Raw genomic sequence first — 27244 nt, 5'->3', positions numbered from 1 at the left:
CCATCTTAACCCTTTCACAACTCATCTATCTACAGAAGCCTCTTATGACATAGGTAAGTATGCAATACTTGTCCAGTAAATGACATGAATATGGTGTGAAACGTTACAGTAATGTTAGAGGTGCAGCACACATTCCTCCAGCAATAGAAGAGGAGTGTATGAGACAGAGTGAGAGGGGCGAGGGCTGGCGAAGGTGTTCATAATCAACACGGTCACTTCTTCACTGCCTCACTCAATCCCTCAGTAAAACTCAAACTATTAGATTGCCTCATTGAATGGGAGAGAATTCCATCAGCTTTACACAGGGGAGAACAAAAAGGTTAGTGTTTGCTCTAAATCTAGCTGTCATGTATACATTGAGTATACCAAACATAAGGAATTACCTTCCTAATATTGAGTTGCACCTCACCCTTTTGTCCTCGGAATAGCCTCAATTCCTTGGTGTATGGATTCTACAAAGTGGAGCCAGCATTCTAGAGGGATGCTGGCTCATGTTGACTCCAATGCTTCCCACAGTTGTGTCAAGTTGGCTGGATGTCCTTTGGGTGGTGGACCATTCTTGATACACAAGAGAAACTGTTGAGCATGAAAAAGCCAGCAGCGTTGCAGCTCTTGACACAAATTGGTGCGCCTGGCAACTACTACCATACCCTGTTCAAAGGCGCTTAAATATTTTGTCTTGCCAATTCACCCTCTAAATGGCACACATAGACAATCCATGTATCAATTGTCTCAAGTTGTGAAAATCCTTCTATGAAACCTGTTTGGAATAGGGGGCAACATTTTCACATTCGGATGAAAAGCGTGCCCAGAGTAAACATGGCGGGCATGTTGTGGAGTCAACAGTAGTCAGAAATAGCATTTATCATTTATCGCCCTCCAGGTTCCTCGGAGAGTTCATCAATGAGCTTGATGCCTTGATAAGCTCCTTTCCTGAGGACGGCTCACCTCTCACAGTTCTGGGCGACTTTAACCTCCCCACGTCTACCTTTGACTCATTCCTCTCTGCCTCCTTCTTTCCACTCCTCTCCTCTTTTGACCTCACCCTCTCACCTTCCCCCTACTCACAAGGCAGGCAATACGCTTGACCTCATCTTTACTAGATGCTGTTCTTCCACTAACCTCATTGCAACTCCTCCAAGTCTCCGACCACTACCTTGTATCCTTTTCCCTCTCGCTCTCATCCAACACTTCCCACACTGCCCCTACTCGGATGGTATCGCGCCGTCCCAACCTTCGCTCTCTCTCCCCCGCTACTCTCTCCTCTTCCATCCTATCTTCTCTTCCCTCTGCTCAAACTTTCTCCAACCTATCTCCTGATTCTGCCTCCTCAACCCTCCTCTCCTCCCTTACTGCATCCTTTGACTCCCTATGTCCCCTATCCTCCAGGCCGGCTCGGTCCTCCCCTCCCGCTCCGTGGCTCGACGACTCATTGCGAGCTCACAGAACAGGGCTCCGGGCAGCCGAGCGGAAATGGAGGAAAACTCGCCTCCCTGCGGACCTGGCATCCTTTCACTCCCTCCTCTCTACATTTTCCTCCTCTGTCTCTGCTGCTAAAGCCACTTTCTACCACTCTAAATTCCAAGCATCTGCCTCTAACCCTAGGAAGCTCTTTGCCACCTTCTCCTCCCTCCTGAATCCTCCCCCCCCCCTCCTCCCTCTCTGCAGATGACTTCGTCAACCATTTTGAAAAGAAGGTCGACGACATCCGATCCTCGTTTGCTAAGTCAAACGACACTGCTGGTTCTGCCCACACTGCCCTACCCTATGCTCTGACCTCTTTCTCCCCTCTCTCTCCAGATGAAATCTCGCGTCTTGTGACGGCCGGCCGCCCAACAACCTGCCCGCTTGACCCTATCCCCTCCTCTCTTCTCCAGACCATTTCTGGAGACCTTCTCCCTTACCTCACCTCGCTCATCAACTCATCCCTGACCGCTGGCTACGTCCCTCCCGTCTTCAAGAGAGCGAGAGTTGCACCCCTTCTGAAAAACCTACACTCGATCCCTCCGATGTCAACAACTACAGACCAGTATCCCTTCTCTCTTTTCTCTCCAAAACTCTTGAGCGTGCCGTCCTTGGCCAGCTCTACCGCTATCTCTCTCAGAATGACCTTCTTGATCCAAATCAGTCAGGTTTCAAGACTAGTCATTCAACTGAGACTGCTCTTCTCTGTATCACGGAGGCGCTCCGCACTGCTAAAGCTAACTCTCTCCTCTGCTCTCATCCTTCTAGACCTATCGGCTGCCTTCGATACTGTGAACCATCAGATCCTCCTCTCCACCCTCTCCGAGTTGGGCATCTCCGGCGCGGCCCACGCTTGGATTGCGTCCTACCTGACAGGTCGCTCCTACCAGGTGGCGTGGCGAGAATCTGTCTCCTCACCACGCGCTCTCACCACTGGTGTCCCCCAGGGCTCTGTTCTAGGCCCCTCTTATTCTCGCTATACACCAAGTCACTTGGCTCTGTCATAACCTCACATGGTCTCTCCTATCATTGCTATGCAGACGACACACAATTAATCTTCTCCTTTCCCCCTTCTGATGACCAGGTGGCGATCGCATCTCTGCATGTCTGGCAGACATATCAGTGTGGATGACGGATCACCACCTCAAGCTGAACCTCAGCAAGACGGAGCTCCTCTTCCTCCCGGGAAGGACTGCCCGTTCCATGATCTCGCCATCACGGTTGACAACTCCATTGTGTCCTCCTCCCAGAGCGCTAAGAACCTTGGCGTGATCCTGGACAACACCCTGACGTTCTCAACTAACATCAAGGCGGTGTCCCGTTCCTGTAGGTTCATGCTCTACAACATCCGCAGAGTACGACCCTGCCTCACACAGGAAGCGGCGCAGGTCCTAATCCAGGCACTTGTCATCTCCCGTCTTGATTACTGCAACTCGCTGTTGGCTGGGCTCCCTGCCTGTGCCATTAAACCCCTACAACTCATCCAGAACGCCGCAGCCCGTCTGGTGTTCAACCTTCCCAAGTTCTCTCACGTCACCCCGCTCCTCCGCTCTCTCCACTGGCTTCCAGTTGAAGCTCGCATCCGCTACAAGACCATGGTGCTCGCCACGGAGCTGTGAGGGGAACGGCACCTCAGTACCTCCAGGCTCTGATCAGGCCCTACACCCAAACAAGGGCACTGCGTTCATCCACCTCTGGCCTGCTCGCCTCCCTACCACTGAGGAAGTACAGTTCCCGCTCAGCCCAGTCAAAACTGTTCGCTGCTCTGGCCCCCAATGGTGGAACAAACTCCCTCACGACGCCAGGACAGCGGAGTCAATCACCACCTTCCGGAGACACCTGAAACCCCACCTCTTCAAGGAATACCTAGGATAGGGTAAGTAAGGGTAAGTAATCCTTCTCACCCCCCTTCTCACCCCCCAACAAGATTTAGATGCAAGTGGCTGTTCCACTGGTTGTCATAAGGTGTATGCACCAATTTGTAAGTCGCTCTGGATAAGAGCGTCTGCTAAATGACTTAAATGTAAATGTAAATGTAAATATTCACTTACCTTTGATGATGCACTCCCAGGAATCCCAGTTCCACAATAAATGTTTGTCATGGCTTGTTTTTGTGTCTGAGCGCCGTACTCAGATTATTGCATGGTGTGCTTTTTTCGTAAAGCTTTTTTGAAATCTGACACAGCGGTTGCATTAACCTTTTCAATTTTGGAAAAATAACGTTCCCGTAGTAAATGGGATATTTTGTCAGGACAAGATGCTAGAATATGCATATAATTGACAGCTTAGGATAGAAAACACTCTAAGGTTTCCAAAACTTTAAAAATATTGTCTGTGAGTATAACAGAACTGACGTTGCAGGCGAAAGCCTGAGAAAAATCCAATCCGGAAGTGCCTCATGTTTTGAAAGCGCTGCGATCCAATGTGTCCCCATTGAGCAGTGAATGGGCTATCAACCAGATTACTCTTTCTCCGTATTCTCGAAGGTGTATACAGCATTGTGACGTAGTTTTACGCATTTATGTTGAAGAATACCCGTAGGCGGCTACATTGCGCAAGTGGTCACCTGATGCTCCCAGAGAGATTCTCGCGTAAAATACAGAGGTAGCCATTACTCCAATTGGTCCTACTGAAAAACGAATTGTCCTGATTGATATATTATCGAATAGATATTTGAAAAACACCTTGAGGATTGATTATAAACAACTTTGCCATGTTTCTGTCGTTATTATGGAGCTAATTTTGAATATTTTTAGCCGTTTTCGTGACTGCAATGTCCGGGCGATTTCTCAGCCAAACGCGAAGAACAAACGGAGCTATTTCGCCTACAAAAATAATATTTTGGGAAAAAAATGAACATTTGCTATCTAACTGGGAGTCTCGTGAGTGAAAACATCCGAAGCTCATCAAAGGTAACCTATTTAATTTGATTGTTTTTCTGATTTTCGTGACCAAGTTACCTGCTGCTAGCTGGACAAAATGCTATGCTAGGCTATCGATAAACATATTTTGAAAATCTGAGATGACAGGGTGATTAACCAAAGGCTAAGATGTGTCTCAATATATTTCATTTGTGATTTTCATGAATAGAAATATTTTCTAGTAATATTTATGTCCGTTGCGTTATGCTAATTAGTGTCAGATGATGACAACGGTCCCGTTCACGGGATGGGGTGTCACTAGAGGTTAAGGAGAAGTATATCTTTAATTCTGTGCATAACACTTGTATCTTTTATCAAAGTTTATGATAAGTATTTCTGTAAATTGATGTGGCTCTGCAAATTCCCCGGATGTTTTCGAGGCACAACATTACTGAACATAACGCGCCAATGTAAACTGAGACTTTTGGATATAAATATGAACTTTATTGAACAAAACATACATGTATTGTGTAACATGAAGTCCTAAGAGTGCCATCTGATGAATATCATCAAAGGTTAGTGATACATTTGATCTCTATTTATGCTTTGTGTGACTCCTCTCTTTGTCTGGAAAATGGCTGTATGTTTTTTTGTGACTAGGCTCTGACCTAACATAATCATATGGTGTGCTTTCGCTGTAAAGCCTCTTTGAAATCGGGCACGATGGGTAGATTAACAAGATTTTAACCTATGTCCTCCCATTCATCTACACTGATTGAAGTGGATTAAAACAAGTGACATCAATAAGGGATCATAGTTTTCACCTGGATTCACCTCGTCAGTATGTCATGGAAAGAGCAGGTGTTGTTAATGTTTTATATACTCAGTGTACATACTGAATTAATTCATTAATGATGGATGGATTAATGCAGCTTTATGTCTGTTAAACGAATCAGTAATCTGTAATCAGCATGCATTAAGACGTCACACACAGACATTTACCTCAGAAGTTAAACTAGGCGTTAAGCGGCTCCTGTGGGTTGCAATGTGACGAGCCCTCACCAAGTGGCAGTGCTGACATTTACAGAGAACAAACACATTTTTACCATGAATAAATAGCTGGGGTTTGCCCACAAAGCTGCTCCTTCCGTCTCCCATTGCTCTTGTAAAGATGTTGTTCTTCAAAGTCACGTTTCGATCTGGCTGTTTGGAGATTATCATCATTATGCACAACATGGCAGGTCTGCTAGTTACCGCATTCTCTGACAAATAACATCCTGCCAAACGCAGCTGGCCGACCAGTCTTTAAACTGCTCCCTCAGAGCTGTTGTCTATATATAACATTTGAGTTGTTGCACTGCAGGCCTTCTCACTGAACTCCCCAGCATGGTTAGCTAATTGACCTTTCTATTTATACTGACCTTCAGGTGACCTTTCACAATCCCCCACATCTCAGCAGCAAATTAGACCCCCTCAGAGATACAGTACCATCACTGTAGTGTACATACTCGCCCAGCCTCACGTTGCACACAGTGAAATGTATGCAATACTGAAGAACCTACATGTGTATACAAAACACTTAGAACACCTGCAACTCAATACTAGGAAGGTGCTCCTAATGTTTGGTATACTCAGTGCAGATTCTTGCCGTAAACAATCTCAGAATGAGAAAGAGCGAAGCATAAGAGTCTTCAAACTAATGGGAGATGTGTTCTTATATAAGTAGTACCTCCATTGTGATGTGTTACTGATTAAGAGACCCACTATGTGTGAGAGACATGAATGTAGCTTATCTGTGCTCTGGCCCCATGGGTAAAGAGCTCCTCATCCCACTGAATTCTTTCATCACTGTCTGACCCCCTGAGGTAGCAGGGAGGTGAATCACCACTGTGTCAGGCAGACCTCCTCTCCTCTGACAGCCTAGGAGACAAAGTCAAATCACCCGTCTGCCCAGAGGCTTAGACTATGAAACCTGAGTGACAGGCAGAGAAAGAGGGAGAGAGAGCGGGAGAGCGCTCCCAAGCAAGTCAACTGAGGAGAAGGCACTTAAATGTTGGGCAAAATAGCAGATAAGAGAAGATCAATGCATTTGTAAAGATTTGATTTAGAGCAATCACCCATCTGCAGTACACCACCATAACTGGTCAGAGAGTATAAAGGGACAGAGGAATAGGGGAGAGGAAAATAAACATGTACAGTACAAACTAAGACGGAGTGCTTGGGAGGTTCTTCTCCTGAAGCTTAACCATTCTGGCAGAGCTAAACGGACGCATCTATGACAGGGAAAACAACATCTGTCACAGGCAGCTTTCTGCAACTGTAATCTAATTTGAGCCCATTAGTTCCCCCAAAGTAAAAGGATACACATGTCCTACCTAAATGTCAGACGGTGGCTGAGGAGCCAGCAGTTAGCACAAGCCAAGCGCCCAGAGGAGGGGGAGGCAGTGAGCCATCAGCAGGAACTTCACCAAACTGACCTGCACTATTGATCTTGTAAAGAATCCCCATATGACTTTATAAGTGGATAAACGTATAATACACAAATGTTAACTTCTTCGAGATAGGGGGCGCTCTTTTAATTTTTGGATAAAAAACATTCCCGTTTTAAACAAGATATTTTGTCACGAAAAGATGCTTGACTATGCATGTAATTGACAGCTTTGGAAAGAAAAAACTCTGACGTTTCCAAAACTGCAAAGATATTATCTGTGAGTGCCCCAGAACTAATGCTACAGGCGAAACCAAGATGAAATTTCATACAGGAAATGGTCCAGATTTTGAATGCGCTGTGTTCCAATGTCTCCTTATATGGCTGTGAATGCGCCAGGAATGAGCCTGCACTTTCTGTCGTTTCCCCAAGGTGTCTTCAGCATTGTGACGTATTTGTAGGCATATCATTGGAAGATTGACCATAAGAGACTACATTTACCAGGTGTCCGCCCAGTGTCCTCCGTCGAAATTATTGCGTAATCTCCAGCGCCATGCGCGTTTCCATTTTCTTCAGAGGAGAAAGTCAACTGCCACGAATGATTTATCATCGATAGATATGTGAAAAACACCTTGAGGATTGATTCTAAACAACGTTTGCCATGTTTCTGTCGATATTATGGAGTTAATTTGGAAAAAAAAGTTTGCGTTGTAATGACTTAATTTTCTGTTTTTTTTCGTAGCCAAACGTGATGAACAAAATGGAGCGATTTCTCCTACACAAATAATCTTTTTGGAAAAACTGAACATTTGCTATCTAACTGAGAGTCTCCTCATTGAAAACATCTGAAGTTCTTCAAAGGTAAATGATTTTAATTTGAATGCTTTTCTCGTTTTTGTGAAAATGTTGCATGCTGAATGCTAGGCTTAATGCTATGCTAGCTATCAATAATCTTACACAAATGCTTGTTTAGCTATGGTTCAAAAGCATATTTTGAAAATCTGAGATGACAGTGTTGTTAACAAAAGGCTAAGCTTGAGAGCTAATATATTTATTTCATTTCATTTGCGATGTTCATGAATAGTTAACATTGCGTTATGCTAATGAGCTTGCGGCTATAATTACACTCCTGGATACAGGTTTTTTTCGTAGCCAAACGTGATGAAGAAAACGGAGCGATTTCTCCCACACAAATAATCTTTTTGGAAAAACTGAACATTTGCTATCTAACTGAGAGTCTCCTCATTGAAAACATCTGAAGTTCTTCAAAGGTAAATTATTTTATTTGAATGCTTTTCTTGTTTTTGTGAAAATGTTGCATGCTGAATGCTAGGCTTAATGCTATGCTAGCTATCAATACTCTTACACAAATGCTTGTTTAGCTATGGTTCAAAAGCATATTTTGAAAATCTGAGATGACAGTGTTGTTAACAAAAGGCTAAGCTTGAGAGCAAATATATTTATTTCATTTCATTTGCGATTTTCATGAATAGTTAACGTTGCGTTATGGTAATGACATTGAGGCTATAAATAGGATCCCGGATACGGGATTGCTCGTCGCAAAAGGTTAACTGAGCTGAGGTGACAGTGGAATATGAAAGAACAAAGGATGCCAGGCGAGGATCAGAGTGTCTACGCAGGACAGTATGGTCAGTTGAAAACAAAGGCGCAGGGCAGGGAATTGTGATAATGAGAATGGAACTCCTGCCCTATGCCAAGAGAACAGTACGTAAGGAGACATCAAGCAATTGCAATCCAATATGTGTCTGTCATTTCCTTTCTGTGAGATACACAGGTGGCACAATGTCAAAAAAGGGTTGCTTCATTGTTAACTCACTGGAAGGAATACATCAGGTAAGCACCATAACCCAATCTATCTAGTTACTCCAATCTACTTACAGAGAATCAGCATGAAAAATAAACACTCTTTTGTGTCCCCAAAAATAACACTATCTTAAGGAAACCTTTGGATCTCCTCTCTGAGGAGCGTCTGTTGATGTCCCTGTCTGCCCTGCTAAGAGCACAACAAGCCCCTCCAAAAGCAGCCTCCTGGCCCGGACTGGACTCTGTGCACTGGACTCTATGGACTGGGCCCTGGGGCTTGACCTGGACTAGGGTACCCCTGGCCTGGGTCTGGCCTGGACCTCATTACTACTGCCGTGGGTTGTCAATAGAACAAAACCTCCTCAAGGCCCAGTCCAGCCATAGTGTCTGCCAGTCAGTCTGTCACTCTGCTCTGCTTCTGTTCTGTTCTGTAGGATGCCTCTGTATCCTGTCTGCTGATGACTCATCTCCGCTGTCTTCACTGTGGGGTAATTATTGTAACTACTTTTGTTCTTGACCTAGTTCATCACCATGTGGAAGGGGGTATGGGGGGGACAATGCATTTCATCACACTGGAGGATTTATCTTTAGCAGAGTGCAGTTGCAGTAGATCGACAATGGTCACCTGCCTTTATCAGTTCAAATGTTTTCACGCATTACCTGAGTTAATTGTATTTTCATTACCTTGGTATTTTAATCATAATAATTTATTTTGTTGTAAGACAATGTATGGAGGATCTTACCGTTAACAAATACTGTATTACTCAAGTACAACAATAAAAAAAAAACACAATTCAAGATTATGTCTGCTGATGATGACACATAGTAATACTGATGAATGAGGAAGGACATTAACGTTGTTAATAGAAACACTACAGTTAACAGCAGGGGTAGAAAACAGATCACCTACCTTGGCGAGATGTCACAGCCCTGCTGCATGAAGGCGCCCAGAGAGAACCACAAGCTGTTGAATATCCCAAACTCATTGGTGTGCCCCTCGTTCTGCCCCTGGCCCTGTCCCTGTCCTTGGCCCTGGTTTTGGCCTTGTTGGGACTGGGACTGACCTGGCTCTCTCCTGGGACTGGAGGACGATGGCTGGTTGTGCTGCTGTCTCTGCTGCTGCTCTTGACCCTCCTCCCCATCGGAGTCGTCCCCCTGCCACTCGTACGGGCTGAAGCGACTGACCAGGAAGAGAACCACGCTCACGCCGATGTAAGCAAACACAATGCACATCCAGATCTCGTAGGCCAGAGGATCCAGGAAGGAAAAGACTCCAGGTTTGGACTTGGTAGGCTTCTTGATCATGATGGAGATGCCCAGGGACATGAAGGGCTTGGAGAAGTCGATCACCTCCTCTCTTACCAGGGTGATAGTCAACGGGGCTACTGCCACATCCGCTTTCTAGGAGGCAAGGAGATAATTACGTGTTTATCTATGTATCCATCAATTCAAATCAATTCACCAACAGTATCCCTACACTCAGAAATCCCATTTCTGTACTCGTCCTTGCACCCATAAAGTCTTCAAGTGGAGATGACAAAATTATTTCCTAAGGTGAGGTGAAGGAATGTAAATAACTATTCCCATGGGCAGTGATTAGCATACACAACAGTAATAGTAAACTCTCTTTTCATAAGAGAGGACTTTCTGAGATAACTCTCTCTAGAGAGCTCCAGCTTACATAAACACTCAGTCTTTTCAAGCTGAATAATAATGAATCGCTTTCAAGAAATATTAGGCTTACTACTCTGAGAGAAAAAACAAAACCCTTCCAAGCGAGACTTGATTTGGTTGAGTCCACCCAGCACCTCTGTCATTGTATGGACAGAACATATTCTACATTACCCTAGACCAAACTGTTAGAGCGTATCTTTCATCTCAAGTTCCTGAGGGCAGAGAAATAGGGTTTGACATGATTCCCATGAAAAATTGAAGATATGGGAAGTGACAGTTTGGTAAGGGACATTTTCAATAACAGATTTCCTGGAATACACATCCAGCTACTGTATTGTGCTCATTCTGTTGCCTGTTACTCAACTTTTTGGGGGGTAACGGGCAACAGCTTTCGACTATTTGGTACCTTACCACTTCAACATTGACAGCCTGTCTAGGCCCATCTGCATTGTGTAGTTATGTTTTGACATTGAGGGAGCTGCTGGACATGTAAAGTGAGAGGTATAGTATACCTTTGTCAGAACATATCTTAAGCTCATAGGGACACATTGTGTCCTGGCTGAAGCCAAGCTGTGACACACTTCTCCGACACATTGTTACTCTTCTCAAAGATTTTAATGTTAACCCTACATAGTATTGGAAAGAAATAAACTGCACCACAGAATGTCCTTTGGCTACAGCAGCAACATAACGTACAATGTAGATCTGTACGTGTTCCAGAGAACAGAACAGTATTTATACAAAAAGCCACATTGAATTTGTTTTGTGTATTTAGTATGTGACAAACATCCACTAATGAGATCATTGTCTTTTGCAGACATTTGTTAGGTTAAAAATAGGTTTAAAGTAGTGTCTGGTTGAATATTGAAGCATATCACTGGGGAAGAGCTATAGTGAAGTTTGTGATGCAGGTATTCCCAAACTGAGGTATGCCCAAATCAAATCAAATGTTATTTGTCACATACACATGGTTAGCAGATGTTAATCCAGGTGTAGCGAAATGCTTGTGCTTCTAGTTCCAACCATGCAGTAATATCTAACAAGTAATTTAACCTAACAATTTCACAACAACTACCTTATACACACAAGTGCAAAGGAATGAATAAGAATATGTTCATAAAAATATATGAATGAGTGTATCAAGGCTGTCGGCAACTGGTGAAAGGAGTCAGGCGCAAGAGAGCTGAGATGTGTGGACAAGGTATTTAATACAAGATAACACCAGTATAAACACAATACTATGGTGCGGGAAAAATACCGGTACCAGGAAATAAACGGGCGTAATAACAAAACCCAGCAACAAAATACCAGCCGTCAGTAACAGCCTGAACAATAAAACAAACACGCACACAAACGTGAGGGAAACCAGAGGGTTAAATAATGAACATGTAATGGGGAATTGAAACCAGGTGTGTAGAAAACAAAGACAAAACAAATGGAAAATGAAAAGTGTATCGGCGATGGCTAGAAGGCCAGTGACGTTGACCGCCGAACGCCGCTCGAACAAGAAGAGGGACCGACTCCGGCGGAAGTCGTGACAGAGTGATGGTCGAACGGCATAGGTAAGATGCAGTAGATGGTATAGAGTACAGTATATACATATGAGATGAGTAATGTAGGGTATGTAAACATTATATAAAGTGTGGTACATGCAATGCCTTTGGATTCACATTTTTTCTTCACATTTTCAAACAGTCCATTTATATTTTCTAACGGGACTATACATTTGGATGAGTTTTTTTTCCCTCACCTGAGTAGCCTTGTTTCACTGCCAAAAATCGAATTAAACCATCTAGTTTTCAGCGAAATAACAACACAATTTCAAATACAGGTAGCTTAGTCAAATAATGAACATCAATCACATTAACCGTTACTTTCTCGCGGGAATTCCACTAACAGTCCGTATGTAGCCAAACGTAGCTGCGGCTCATGTTGGTATCTGTACTGATGGCGCAAAAGCCATGACAGGGAGACATAGTGGACTGGTAACGCGCGTGCAAGTAGTTGTTCCCGATGCCACTTGAGTACACTGCAGCATCCACGAATAGGCTCTTGCTGCCAAGGGAATGTTTTGGACACTACAGTGAAAATGGTTAACTTTGTTAAAGCAAAGCCCCTGAACTCTCGTGTATTTTCTGCACTATGCAATGATATGGGCAGCGACCATGTAACACTTTTACAACACACAGAAGTGCGCTGGTTATCAAGGGGCAAAGTATTGACACTTTTTTTTTTAAATTGAGAGACGAGCTTAAAGTTTTCTTTACTGACCATAATTTTCACTTGTCAGACCGCTTGCACGATGACGAGTTTCTCAAATCTTGGTGATGTTTTTTCTCGCCTGAATGATCTGAATCTTGGATTACAGGGACTCTCTGTATCTATATTCAATGTGCGGGACAAAATTGAGGCTATGATTAAGAAGTTGGGGCTCTTCTCTGTCTGCATTAACAAGGACAACACACAGTTCTTTTCATCATTGTATTATTTTTTTGTGTGAAAATGAACTCAAGCTTACGGACAATGTCAAATGTGTTATAGCGAAGCACCTGAGCGAGTGGGGTGCTCAATTTACTCAGGTACTTTCCCGAAACGGATGACACAAACAACTGGATTCTTTATTCCTTTCATGCCCTGCCTCTAGTCCACTTACCGATATCTGAACAAGAGAGCCTCATTGAAATTGCAACAAGCAGTTCTGTGTGTGTGGCAGGCTTATAATGATGGCAAAAAACAACATTTGAGAGTATGCTGACCCTGGTGCCAGAGGGGGTACGCAGCTGGAGGTTGAATGTTTGAAGGGGTACAGGACTATAACAAGTTTGGGAATAGGGATGGTACAATCGTGTGTACTGTTGCAAACATTGTACCACATTTGCAGCATTCTATTTTAGTTACTGCCAACTTTATAAACCGAATGAGCGGTTACATTAAGAATGAGTCAGGCTGTGTCAACTTAAAAAGCTATTATTGTCCTTGCCATTGGATGAATTCCATGGACTGCTGTGTTGTCGGAGAGTGTATGATAAACACATGTGTCCTCTGAGCGTAGTGAGGTGCCTGGTATGTTCATGAGATGGTTACTAACCCCATAAACCAGCTCGCCCACCATCCCGTTCCACATCTTGGACTCAGCGTCTCTGGCTCCGTACTTGCCATCGCTTACGACCTCTAGCTTATAGGTGTAGCCCACATGCTTGGCGATCTCGGCGGCCAGCTCCACACAATAGCCCTCATACTTATCGTTCCCCACCAGCTGCTCGTGGTTCTTCTTTAGCATCACATATGGAGATTCCTTGGAAACATGAAGGACAACATTGATGCCTGGTTCTTTTACACATTTTCATCACATACTGCATGCATTCACCATGACTCTTTCAGGGGCATTTATTATTAAGCTTTCCTTGTCTACCTTTCTTTGGGATAATGTACACGATACGGTATACTATATCACCTTCTATGCAAACATTGGGCAGTGGTATAGTGCAATTTTTTTTATGATGTCAGAATTTCTCAATCAAAGTACTGACAGATGTAGCCTATTGAATATCATTGTAGAATAGGCCTATGCATAAAATGCATCCTCCAATTGACCACAGAAAGCATGAAGAAAATATGATATTTTTAATATCCTTAAACAACAAGTTAGGCATAGGCCTACCTGATTTCAAAATAGGCCATTATCACTGTCAATCGTGAATGATTATAATTCACGTTTTTCCAGTGAAATATCCAAACTGCATGCCAATCATTTGATCTCAATCAGTTTCATGGGAATATGCATTTAGATCTTCTTGAACGACTGTTTCATGAGCAAATGAAAGCAAATGATGTTAACAAACTATTAGCCTTTCGTGTAGGCTTATTTTGTTTAAATCAAAGCATTTATCCTGCCCGGTGGCGCGTGCAGTTGATTTTATTTTGGTCTATTCAGCTTCAGATAAGGTGTTTTTGGTGTAACATATTATAGGCATACTATGCTACAGTATATGCTATTATACCGAACCAAAATATAAACGCAACATGCAACAATCTGTCAATTAGGGCCTAATGGGAATACAGATATGCATCTGTTGGTCACAGACACCTTTAAAAAAGGTAGGGGTGTGGGTCAGAAAACCAGTCTATCTGGTGTGACCTCCATTTTCTTGCCCCATGCATTCGTGACACATCTCCTTCGCATACAGTTGATCAGGCTGTTGATTGTGGCCTGTGGAATTGTCCCACTCCTCTTTGGCTGTGTGAAGTTGCTGGATATTGACGGGAACTGGAACACACTGTCGTACATGTCAATCCAGAGCATCCCAAACATGCATAAATGGGTGACATGTCTTAGAGAACTGGGATGATTTCAGCTTCCAGGAATTGTGTACAGATCCTTGTGACATGGGGCTGTGCATTATCATGCTAAAACATGAGATGATGGCGTGGATGAATGGCATGACATCGATAAAATGCAATTGAGTTTGTGGTCCGTAGCTTATGCCTGCCCATACCATAACCCCATCGCCACCATGGGGCACTCTGTTCACACGTTGACATCAGTTGACATTGCCCACACGACGCCAGACACGTGGTCTGCGGTTGTGAGGCCTGTTGGACGTACTGCCAAATTCTATAAAATGACATTGGAGGCAGCTTATGGTAGAAAAATTAACATTAAATTATCTGGCAACAGCTCTGGTGGACATTCCTGCAGTCAGCATGCCAATTTCACTCCCCCTCAAAACTTGAGACATCTGTGGCGTTGTGTTGTTTGACAAAACTGCACATTTGAGATCGACCTTTTATAGTACCAAGCACAAGGTGCACCTGTGTAATGATCATGCTATTTAATCAGCTTCTTGATATGCCACACCTGTCAGGTGGATGGATTATCTTGGCAATGGAGAAATGCTCACAAACAGGGATGGTAACAAATTTGTGCACAACATTTGAGAGAAAAACGTTATTGAGTATGGAAAATGTCTGTGATTTGACATTTTAGCTCATGAATCATGGGACCAAGACTTATATTTTGTTCAGTGTACTGTATATTTGGTTCTGTTATGTAAAATACTAATGAATCATTATGTGATCTTGCAAGACATTGATTTAGCTTTGGTGTACCTTTACTAATCGAGCATCATTGTGAGAAGTGAGAAGTTTCTATTTGTAATATTATTATTATTAAGTGAGGAGTCGAACTAATAGACAACAGATCTTGATGAGGGTTATTTTAAGCGATTTGAACACGCTTTGAATCATGGTGGTGAAAGAACAGTACCGTAACCAAGTGCTCGCATATCGTTCTGGGCTCCACTGCGCAAGATGAGTCCCATGGAGCTTTATGAACGTGCAGGCAGACACGCTGTAAATTTGGATCCTTGATCTCGTTGGTGTGATGATGAGGTTCATGCGGTGGATCAGTTTGTCTGAATACGCAACAGAGGTAGTACTTTTCTGTAAACTAAGCTCTCGGACAGTAGGGCGAGTTCAAGTGCGTCATACGTTAGCCCCAAGTCCATAATAAACTGTTTTGAGGACAGCCGTTTTAGAAACCCCTGGTAGAGTATTCTGTCTATCTTACTATGTTGGATTTGGCCCGCTCAAAGTGCTCAAGCGTCTGACCGACGGGCCTCCGCACACACACGATTACAGTTATTCATAATTCACGCCACTGCCAGAGAGAGAGAGAGAGAAGACAGGGAGGAAACCATCATTTACCTACCTATAGGCTGCAATAGCCTACATATTTATGTAGTTACTCGTTCTATCGTTTTCATGGAATTCTTGTGGTAATTAAATCAGAATAAAATGTACTGAAATATTTTTACCAGGCGTGCTACAGCAGCACTACATCCCTGACCATGGGGCTTCACACCAATGTATGTACATTTCTTTGTGTAGCCTACAGGAAGGGGCCTTCAAATGGCATTATTCATGGCCACCCTCTCGCACGGTCTCCTTAGTGTGGGTTGACTCAGATATGATGGGCGAGCAGCACTCCTGCTATTTCTGGCTGGCCAGGCCGGGGTGACTGTAAAGGGGCTGTGTGGAGCTCTGCCCTCCAGATAAAGCAGAACAGAGTTGCTGTGAAAACAGCCCTCATGGCAAGGCTACAGGTGGACACAGCATAGCGTACAATCTGGAAATAGACCATAGTGTGGTCAAGATGGTGGTGTCAAAAGGACAGAATTAAGAGTTTAGATTAAGCCTGAAGCATTTTGAAACAGGTAAGGGCTCTCCCTCCCTGATCCCTTCCTACCTCATGTAGATAACTTGACCCACTGGAATTGATAGACCATTTCAACAGGGATTGCTTACATGGATGAATGTGCTGTACAAAATAGAAACCCTGCAATTAGGATGTGAAAAGTTTAAATAAATACACTCTCCAATTTCTCTGGGATAGTTGCCAATCATTTCTATCCCTTTGTGAATCTAACCAAAAAAATCCCTATTTTTCAGTATAGCCTTTACACCTGGCCGTCATTCTCATGCCAGTTCGTTCGACTGGCAGTGTTATTCAGCACGGCCGACGGGACTGATCAGAGGTGACCTGAACCTCTCTGATGTGTTGATATGGCAGAGCTACAACGGAGAAGCTGAATGCAGTCACCATGCAGAAAGGGAAAGAGCATAATCAGCAGGCTTGCCAACTCTGACCGCTCTGACTTCATAGCCAGGCAGGAGAGTCGCTTCTGGGACAGCCCTCAAAGACACACTAATACCACGGCTTCTGCTGCCAGGGCATTGTCATATGACAACATGAGAGAATTTGTGTATCTGTTCTTTTGCTGCAGATACCTTCTGTTTACAAAGCTGTGCAGATATCACGAGGGCCAAAAAAGACCGACAGTTCTCAGGACTTTGTAACGTCATACTGCACTGCCATACTGCCACATGGGTTGATAAAAGCGACTCTACTGTTCTGTGTTTCTGTACCAAACGCAGCTTTAAACAACTGTCGTCTTTTGGTCCATGGAACATTATCACCATACAAACACAGAGCCTTTCAGTGAAGCTAGTGAGACTCACAAGGATAGTGGTCACAACGTATGTCCTATTTTGCAGTCCGAAGAATTCTTCAACCACCGGTGTGTATACGGCTGTGTTCACATAGTTCTCATTCTCATTCCAGTAGCCCACCTGCAGTCGGAAGAGGTACAGTATGTCAACACACATAGCAGAGGAAATCCTACATTTCTATTTATAGTGTAATTCGTATGAATATACTGTAGTGTATTGTGGGGATAAGCACATCCCTTAACTCATATGGTTAATCCCCTAGCTAGTCCTTAAGCCATACTCCGTGATAACCAACGCCTCCTACTGTACTTCCTGGCCAGCCTGTCCCACTCTCAGGTTGTAAGACTGTCTTGGTGATAACATTAAAGAGAAATATACAGCCATCTTAATGCACAAACTCCCTGCATACTAAATGATAAGAGGAATTTGCTCCACATATGCAAGATCACTAAGTTCTATAGCTAATGTGCCTCTGGTTGTCATGTGAAATATAAATGGGTATATTATAAACTCAAAGAACTAGGGTAACTCATTTTCTGATTCAATGTAAAGAAATGATTTGCATATGAATAACATAATATGAAAATTCTGACAGGACGTAAACATTGGAGACACTCATTATAGACAATGCCATTTAGTTCATTTTACTGTTATGTTTTGCTTGGCTCCAGCTGTTCTTGATGCTGGGCATATTGTTAGTAAATGACCAGTCCATTTCTATTGAAAAATCATTTGTCATTAACATTAAATCAATCATTAAATCAAACATTTAAATCAAATTGGATGGATTCATTCTACTGTGTCTACTGTGTTTAGGTCAAATATCATACAGTATACTGTCTAACTGTACACAATATATTTCCCCTGAGGATGATAAAGAGGTTGATTGATAATTATAGAGATTATAGACAAGTCCCGATTCACCTTCAGTGGTCCACTTGGGCTCAGCTCCATTATGCTGACCGTGAAGTTGGTCCGATGGCCTTTCTCGTTAAACTGGACATGTCCAGTCAATCCCTCAATCCGAACCTGTGGGACAAGCCAGATATAGACCAGGATTGGTATGAAGAACTGCTAACTAATTAACGCTCAAGGCTTTTTAAGTACAGTACACAAAGAAATCAACATCTGCTACATTGCACACAATACTGTATACATCATCATAGCTACAAGCAAAAATAGCATGACATCATTTTTCTTATCTCAAGAACACAAGATTGCTATCTGAGGATTATAATATTACCAGTTGGTTGGGTTGACATTGCATGATGTCTAACATAATATAAGTCTCCAGGTCACAAGATAACTATCTAAGAATTACATATTGCTCATAGACTTGCAATTGCTGTTTCTCAAAATGTTGGTGGGCCTGAAACTGGGGGGTTTAACAGCAATAGTACTTCATTAAGATGGTATTGTATTTTATTTAATTGTATTTTATTGTATTGTACAGTATTTCTCATAGTCATACATGATTCATTACATGTGCGGCTAGTATTGAGTTTGAATCAAAGTCATTGTCATCCAGCTGTGGCTGTGGAGTGTGTGATGCTAACTGCCTACCTGCTGTAGGGCTCTCTGGATGTCGATACCCTGGCCCCAGGGAGCTGGTGGGTTGGCCAGACACTCGCCAGCATTACCTCGCCGGGAAATGTCAATACGCTGCTTCCGAAGGTTCTGAAACGCAGTTGCCATGACGCTCACTCCGTCGTATGTGAGGGCTCCTGTGTACTGAGAGGGCAAATCCGAGGAGGCAACACATATGTGTTTATTGTAACATTGAACACTTGAATAGGGAGATCTCTGAACAATGAGACAGTTCGATCATACCTTCAGTCTTCCTTTGGGTAGTTTGAGGTCTTTGCTGTCAAAGTCCACCCACTCCTCTATGGCCTTGCTGACATTTTCGTCGGAGTAGTTCATTAGCTGGAACCCAGTGATATTGGCACCACTCTTCTGGAACTCGGTGAAGTTCATGTCCAAAAATCCCTAGGAAAGAAACCGAAGCAAAATTGAGCTAAGTAAACAAAACAGAGCCAAAAATGTCCCAGCCGTAATGATGGTGCAGATAATTGCATGACAGTCTCTTTTCAGAGTGCTGGTATTGAAAGTTTTGATTTCTCAGAGCTGCTATTCAGCTGTTCAACCCCACTTGAGAAGCCAGAGATTAAAAGTCCACGCAATCATTACAAATCTATGAAGCGCAGGACAAAAAAAAACACTTTTCTACAGTTCGACGAGCAATCTCCGCAGCTGTCTTTTCAACTTCATCTGCCCACTTTTGTTATATGGATTTACAAATATGACTACTTATATTCATGCAAAGATAGAATAACACAGTTGTTTCAAGTCAAACACAGGACAGCACTCTCACAGTCTTCAAGCACGCGGGTAAGTGTGCATACTAAAACACACAACAGACACACATCAAGAAAATTGCCTGAGGACTTCAAATTGGTACTTCAAAATTGAATTGTTCCTAGTGCTTTCTTTGATTGACGTAGGGATATGATGGGCAACCATGTGGGAGAGACTCCCCTCACCGTATTTGCATTTAATTACCTGCTCCTGAGTCTAAGAGCATCAAACTACATTAAACCTCCCATCTGGAGTCATACTGCAGCTTGCCTTGGAAACAGGCTTCAGCAGACACTATTTTAATGCTTTCTTTGAATGATAAAAAGTCCCATATTCACATATTTCATTCTTACCCCGAGGCTACAATTAATCAGAAGAACGCTGGAAGTATAGGGGATCTTCACACGTTGATAACTAAGATCAAGTCTTGTTACATAGGCCATGCTTAATCAATAAAGAGAGGTAGTGTGAATGTGTTTGTGAATTTATGTTTGTGTGTGTGTGTGTGTGCCCCCCTCCAGAAAATATCTCCCATGGTAATGAACCACAGGGATCCTATTCACACAGAGTGTTGCATCTTGCTGCCTTTATGATCATCATTATTCTAGAGTTGACAGCTCCCCCGTTTACTGGACCCAATTATAAGCTAAGAAATCCTACTTGTACAATTGCAGTTTTGGGGTGTTTCTTTTTCCTATAGCACAATCCAATTATGAATTTAACAATCCTGCCTGTGAAGTCACTTTTTTTTCTTCTCTGTTTCACAGTCCAATTATGAGGTCTACCACAAATGTTTCCAGATCTCTGAGTTGAGCCCTCTAGAGTACACTTTTAAACCATGCTCTTGACATGCAACCTCAAGCCAAACATACTGCATCCTCTCCTAAAGAAGTACTCCGTATAACACACCTAAAAGTTAACCCAACATACCACTAAAGCAAGATGCTAGCTTGTTGCCTCTAGGGCGACAGTTAACTTCAGAGCTCTGTCTGAAGCTATGCTAATGTGAGAGTCAACCATAGCAATACAATAACTCACTAGACACTACAGTTCTATTTCTATGGAAACGTCTATGCTTACAGTACACCTGGATACAGTAAGTGTAAATGCAGAAGCATTCGAACAGAGTCCCTTCTGCCTCATATTTATTGTATCTACTATAAGCTCATAAGGTCCCTGCTGAATTTGATTTACCATCACAGTGCTTATCATTTTAGCCTACTAACAATAATAAAGTGATGGTGGCCAATGAATATAAACATCAAGCAATGAATTGATTCCATTAATAATGGAGGAATAACTTCTGTTTAGTTATGCAAAGGAAACACACACACACACACACACACACACACACACACACACACACACACACACACACACACACACACACACACACACACACACACACACACACACACACACACACACACACACACACACACACACACACACACTTTCCTACACATAAAAAGCTCAGAGCCTTGCAATTCCTTGCGGGAGGATCATTCCCTTGCTCAGCGGGTAATCAGCCATCTGTCTACATTGTGTTCTGCATAGACAAGCAGAAGAGCTACAGTCAGTCAGATTCAGAGAAGATGAAGAGGCACCAATACATGGAACAACGCCACCATCGATTAATCTAAACAATCAGTTTCTATCAATGCTGCATACATTTAAGCTACAGTTGTGCTTCAAAGTTTTTGATCCGTCAGTGGGGATGGAGTTATTATTTTACTTCTCACTGTGGCATCTGTAGTGTTGTGAACAAAACAAATTCATACAACTTTCACAGTAGTGTTTCCTTACTGGGAGTTTCACTAATATCTACGATGACATTTGAAATAGATTGAAAATAAATAATGAAATTGTATTATGCAATGGATCTTGCATATTGCATTAAAGCTTCCATCATTTCAGAGAGGGCCAGACTTACCAGGTTTGCCAATATGTAGTGATACTTTTTTAGGTTTTTCTTCTGAGCAGCGATCTGGAAAGGATAATAGAAATGAAAATTATGTCATTTGGATCAAGCATTTTGCATCACATCTAATGAAGATGAGGCTATTTCATCACAGATGTGGATTGAAGCATCCCATTCATCGTGGTCATCCCAAAATAGGAGCTAATTGGTCCCATATTTGAGGAATTAATTGTTCATCACCCATCTCTGCCTGGATGTCGGAGTAAAATATCAGGGCTCAGTAGAAAATGTGCAGCTGGAACAACTCACTGTGGAGGGCTGGGAAGGATCTGGCATATGTCATTGTGGGAAGCCCAATTAGATCTTTAATGAATACATGTGCACAATCTGCATCAAAATCACTAGTACCCCTGTGATTGACAGGCCCGGGACAGCCTCTGGCTGGGGGACACAAAATGAAGCAGCCGTCAGGGTTAATTGAGCCTGACCACTGATTTCCAAATGCTCATCTGAAACCTACATGTTTGTGAACATCCTAATTTCACTAGCTCTCTGCTGTTCAGACACCATGGCTGCGTTTACACAGGCAGCCCATCTCGTATCTTTTTCTACTAATTGGTATTTTCCAATAATTGGCAAAGGATCAGAATCGTGTGACCTGTTGGCAAAGTGGACACAGAGGAACATGTATGAGTACAGGGCCTGTTCTGCTCAATATCACGTTGATGTCATCAAATTCTAACATCAGCATACAGCTTCTGTCCATTGGAAAAAGACAGTACTAAGGAGATCTTACATATTCAAAATAGCTCAAAGGAACTGTTCTCTCTCTCTCGAACAAGATACACAACATTTATCAAAAGATTTTTGATGGTTTCAAAAGATTTAAAAAAAATATATATACACTGTATATATTTTTAAATATACTCACTGTGGGGATGACATTTCCAGTACAGTAAATAACTTTTACCAGGGAACTGTTGTTGTTCCCGGAGAACTGACTGATGTTATGATCTAAAATCATACATATATATTTCTCTTCACTACAGACCTCTCTCCACTATCCCCTGTCCAGAGACTGGCAAAGTATAGCACAGAGACACCATCAACATTACATGTTCAAACTGAACCCTTTTAACCCCTTTACACTCAGGGGAATTGGACTATATGGATAGGGCTAAAATGAAGTGTTTTGTGCAGAAGAAATATGGAAATGCATAACCATGGTTCCAATTTTAAATACAGAACAGTTGAGATTATGGGAACATTAGACTAAACGTCAGGACACAACAGTTCACTTGACACAAGAGGGAATACAAACATTACTTGATTTTATGTGCATTTGATATTTACTGTACTTTTTGCTGCGTTTGTTGATAACTAAATCTGAAAATACACTCAGTAACAATATTCTTGGAAAATTTGGGGTAGGAACTGTCCAAAGTGTGCACAGTTCCTAAGTAATTTCAATGCACTTTGGTGACTCAAAGAGTCTTCAACCACAAGGTGCTTTTTGAGCTCTCCTAGCTGTGTCGTTGAGGAACTAAAACAAGCCCACCTAGTTTTGGCCTGCATCCCCGCCTTTACACAATTACTGTAGTTTACACAATCCAAAAACAGCCCATTATAAATCTCAATCTGGGTCAGGGGGAATCATTTGGAAGCGTGTTCTATTGCCAACATGACTAGTTAAATTATAAAATACAATCTTAGTGTTAGGCTTTCACAAGGCAATTCAGTGAAGCGGGTTGTCATTATGTGCAGTCCATCTCAAAATTTCTTAAAAATACAAACATAGGCATTCTTGTACATCAAACCGTGTATCAAACTGTACATCAAACCGTGTATATCACATGAGTTTTATGGAAATGTGAAGTGCACTCACTGATGTTTGTCTTGTTTGTGACATTAAAGCAGAATTTATAATCTTTAATGTCTCATCTTTCAAAATACATTGAGTCCTCGTAATTTGGGGGACAGCAGCTGCTAGGGGACCAGGAACCACCGGCCTGAGAAGGGAGACATGAAACGAGTGTGAGATACGGTAGTGACTGGGCAGCTATAACCTAACCCCGAGCTTCTCCATGAAGGCCCTCCATACTCGTGATGTGAATTGGGGGCCACGGTCGGAGACGATGTCCTCCGGAAGGCCATAATGCCGGAAGACCTGCTGGAAGAATGCCTCAGCAACCTGGAGAGCAGTGGGGAGACCTGACTTCGCAATCTATCCACCACCACTAGAATGGTGGTGAAACCGTCAGACGGGAGATCGGTTACAAAGTCAATGGATAGATGAGACCAGGGTTTCTGAGGCACAGGAAGCAGTAGGAACTTCCCTGCTGGAGCATTCCAGGGAGACTTGATTTGGGCACATACGGAACAAGTGACATCGTGTGCCAAGGTGGGCCACCAGTACTTCTCAGTGATGGAGTGGATGGTGTGAGAAATACCTGGATGTCCAGCAATGACAGTGGGGTGTGCCCAGGTCAGCAGCCGATCCATTATCCTTGTAGGAACGTAGGTGTTCCCGGCAGGACAGTTCAGGGTTGCGGGCTCCCTGGCGGCTCTCCACATATATGTCCCAGACCACAGGAGCTACTAAGTCCAAGACCACAGGAGCTACTACTCGGGAGGATAGGATTTTAGGCTCACTCAGGACAGGGCCCTCTCCTGAATCGTAGAGGTGGGACAAGGAATCGGCCTTGGTGTTCTTTGAGCCTGGGCGACAGATTAGTGTGAAGTTAAACCTGGTGAAGAAAAGGGCCCACCTGGCTTGGCGCGGATTCAGTCTCTGTCCATATGTACTCCAGGTTCCAATGGTCGGTGATAATGATGAATGGTTCCCCTGTCATTGAGACAAAACTGCCCCACGCCTACCTCGGAAGTGTCCACCTCCAACACAAAGGATATAGTGGGAGCTGGATGTTTCAGCACTGGGGTGGTGGTGAAACATCCCTTGAGAAGACAAAAGGCCTCATCGGCTGCTGGACCCTCCCTTAAGGAGAGAGCTGAAATTCCTGATGATCGACGGTAGAAGTTGGCAAACTTCTAAAACCGTTGTAACCATTTAAGTGTGGTTGGGACTGGCAATAACCTGACTGCATCTACTTTCTTGTCACCCATCTTCACTCCCTGCTGGCTGATTTGGTAACCCAAGAAGGGGACCGCCCTCTGATGGAATTGACACTTCTCAGCCTTGACGAACAGTTGATGGGCTAGGAGGCGTTCCAGGACTGCTCGAACATGTGTGATGCGATCCTCCAGATTAACCAAGTAGATGAAGATGTCATCAATGTATACGATCACCTGGCGTCTGAGCATGTCCCTGACCACCTCGTTGACGAATGCCAGGAACACTGACGGAGCATTGGCAAAGTCAAAGGGCATCACCAAGTACTCGTACTGAACAGACATTGTGCTGAATGCAGTCTTCCACTCATCCTCCTCCCGGATGCGGATGAGATTGTAGGCACTCCGCAGGTCCAATTTGGTGAAGAAGCGGGCCCCGTGGAGCTGCTCGACGGCAGACGGCACCAATACTTCTTTGAGTCCTCTGTAACCAGTGTAATCCTCCACCCTTCTTGGCCACGAAGAAGAACCCAGCTGACGCAGGAGATGTAGAGGTGCTGATGAACCACTGTTGGAGCGCCTCCTGAATGTAATCCTCCATGGCCTGGGTCTCAGCCACAGACAGAGGGCAGATACATCTGCATGGAGGTGTTGCACCAGCAAGCAGGTTGATGGCACAGTCCCAGGGGCAATGGGGGAGATAGGTGGCCCGGGTTTTGGAGAATACCTCCCTCAGATCCTGGTATACCTCCGGGATGTTGGGCTGAAAGGCAACCAAAAGGCTCTCAACTGACATGGAACCACAGGGAACAGGGAAACAGGTCCTCTGACATTCAGGTGACCAGTCTGTGATTCTCATCCTCAACCATGAAATGGTGTGGTTATGGCGTTGAAGTCAAGGGAGGCCGAGGATGATCTTGTGAACTGGTGATGAAGGGGATATTCTCCTGATGATTGGACTCCACAGTGAGGGTAAGCGGTTGAGTGATGTGTGTAATGGTTCCGGATCCTAATAGCCGACAATCAGGGTCTTGCACCGGAAAAGGAGAGGAGGGCGTGTATGAAGTAATATTGAGAGAGGCGGCAAGGGTCTGATCCAGAAAATTCCCTGCGGCACCGGAATCCACTAAAACTGTTGACACAGGACATGAGGGACAGTTTATTGTGTTATTACCTTGTTTATTTTTTACTTCATGTGTAACTCTGTGTTGTTGTCTGTGTCACACTGCTTTGCTTTATCTTAGCCAGGTCGCAGTTGTAAATGAGAACTTGTTCTCAACTAGCCTACCTGGTTAAATAAAGGTGAAATAAAATACAAATAAAAAGTCAACCAACGAGATGGACACCAAAAAAATAGCCTAGCAGGAAGTGATGAAGATGGAATATTAGCTCCTGGCCCAGGGGATGGCAGATCATGTGACCGTCCCGCTATTCTAGTAGATCCAGGATTTGGATGTGCCGGACACCGCTGGAGTCTGTGCCCTCCTTGACCACAGTACATACAGAGCTCCAGTTGTATCAGTCTGCAGCGCTCCGCCGCAGGGAGGTGTGTGACCCCTACCTCCATGGGTTCAGGCTCTGATTCCGAGTGTTCGCTGAAGGAGGGAAGGAAGCGATGAGAATGCCCGACACTCCCGGAAAAGGTTATGAGCGCGTCCAGGGTAAGGTTGTCGTCCCGGCAGGCCAATTCCGTCTGGACCTTGTCGTGCAAACCTCTTCTAAATAGCATGCGAAGCGCTGGAAGGTGAGCGCGTACTCAGCAGCCACCTGATCTCCCTGCCGTGATTGAAGTAGATGCTCACCTCCCTCTCTACCCTCCGGGAGATGATCAAAGATCCATTTAAACAGAGCCATGAACCCCTCATGAATTTAGCTCCTCTCCTCGACCGCCGTAGCCCATTCCAATGCCCGCCCTGTCAGCAGAGAAATAACCGTGGCAACCTTACACCTTTCGGTGGTAGGGGTTTCCATCTGGTGTGTAAAATAAAGTGTGCACTGAAGTAAGAAGCCACAGTATTTGGATTGGGTAATGTCATATTTCTCTGGGAGGGATAAATGGGCATCGCTGCCCTGAGCAGTTTGCTGAATGGGCTGTTGGGCTGGCTCACTGGGTAGGCTGGTTCTAGAGTATTCTCCTGGAAATGTTTGAGATCCTACAAACTGCGAAGGACCTCATCCATGGGCATCCCCAATTGTGCCAGCTGGTCATGGTGCTGAAGCAGAAGGTAACCCTGTTCGTCGACCGTCTGAGAGATATCCAATTTTCCTGCTGCTTCCATTTTTTTTGTTGGTAACAATGACACCATGAGAAAAGACACAGGTCAAACCTTTAATGAACACAACAAGACAACGTGCCAGAAGCGAGGTAACATGAACACAGGTGCAGTACCAACTGAGGAATGAACAAAAGGGACCTATAAAGGGGAGGTAATGAGGTCCAGGTGTGAGTCATAATGATGAGTGCCAGGTGCGCGTAATGATGAGTGCCAGGTGCGCGTAATGATGAGTGCCAGGTGTACGCAATGATGATTCCCAGGACCGGTGGTTAGTAATTCCGGCACCGTCGCACGCCGGAGGGGAGGAGCAGGAGTAGATATGACACTTAAGAGGAGAAAGGGTTATTTTGTCACTCTA

General features: G+C 43.8%; 1 protein-coding gene across 2 annotated transcripts in view; it reads right to left on the bottom strand.

Moving 5' to 3' along the window:
* LOC118391023 (glutamate receptor 1-like) overlaps nucleotides 1–27244 on the bottom strand; it is a 91101-nt gene that overhangs the window by 14849 nt on the left and 49008 nt on the right. For both annotated transcript variants that reach the window (XM_035781943.2, XM_035781944.2), the window contains exons 5-11: nucleotides 21554–21607; nucleotides 19093–19251; nucleotides 18826–18993; nucleotides 18187–18291; nucleotides 17272–17382; nucleotides 13340–13546; nucleotides 9488–9978 (exon numbers count right to left, since the gene is read on the bottom strand). In XM_035781943.2, coding sequence (XP_035637836.1) covers nucleotides 9488–9978; nucleotides 13340–13546; nucleotides 17272–17382; nucleotides 18187–18291; nucleotides 18826–18993; nucleotides 19093–19251; nucleotides 21554–21607 — 1295 coding nt within the window. The remainder of the gene's footprint in view (nucleotides 1–9487; nucleotides 9979–13339; nucleotides 13547–17271; nucleotides 17383–18186; nucleotides 18292–18825; nucleotides 18994–19092; nucleotides 19252–21553; nucleotides 21608–27244) is intronic.

Source organism: Oncorhynchus keta, chromosome 12 (genome assembly GCF_023373465.1).
Source record: "Oncorhynchus keta strain PuntledgeMale-10-30-2019 chromosome 12, Oket_V2, whole genome shotgun sequence".
Classification (NCBI taxonomy): domain Eukaryota; kingdom Metazoa; phylum Chordata; class Actinopteri; order Salmoniformes; family Salmonidae; genus Oncorhynchus; species Oncorhynchus keta.
Note: the sequence above shows the minus strand (reverse complement) of the source record. Positions and strands in the feature narration are given on the sequence as shown.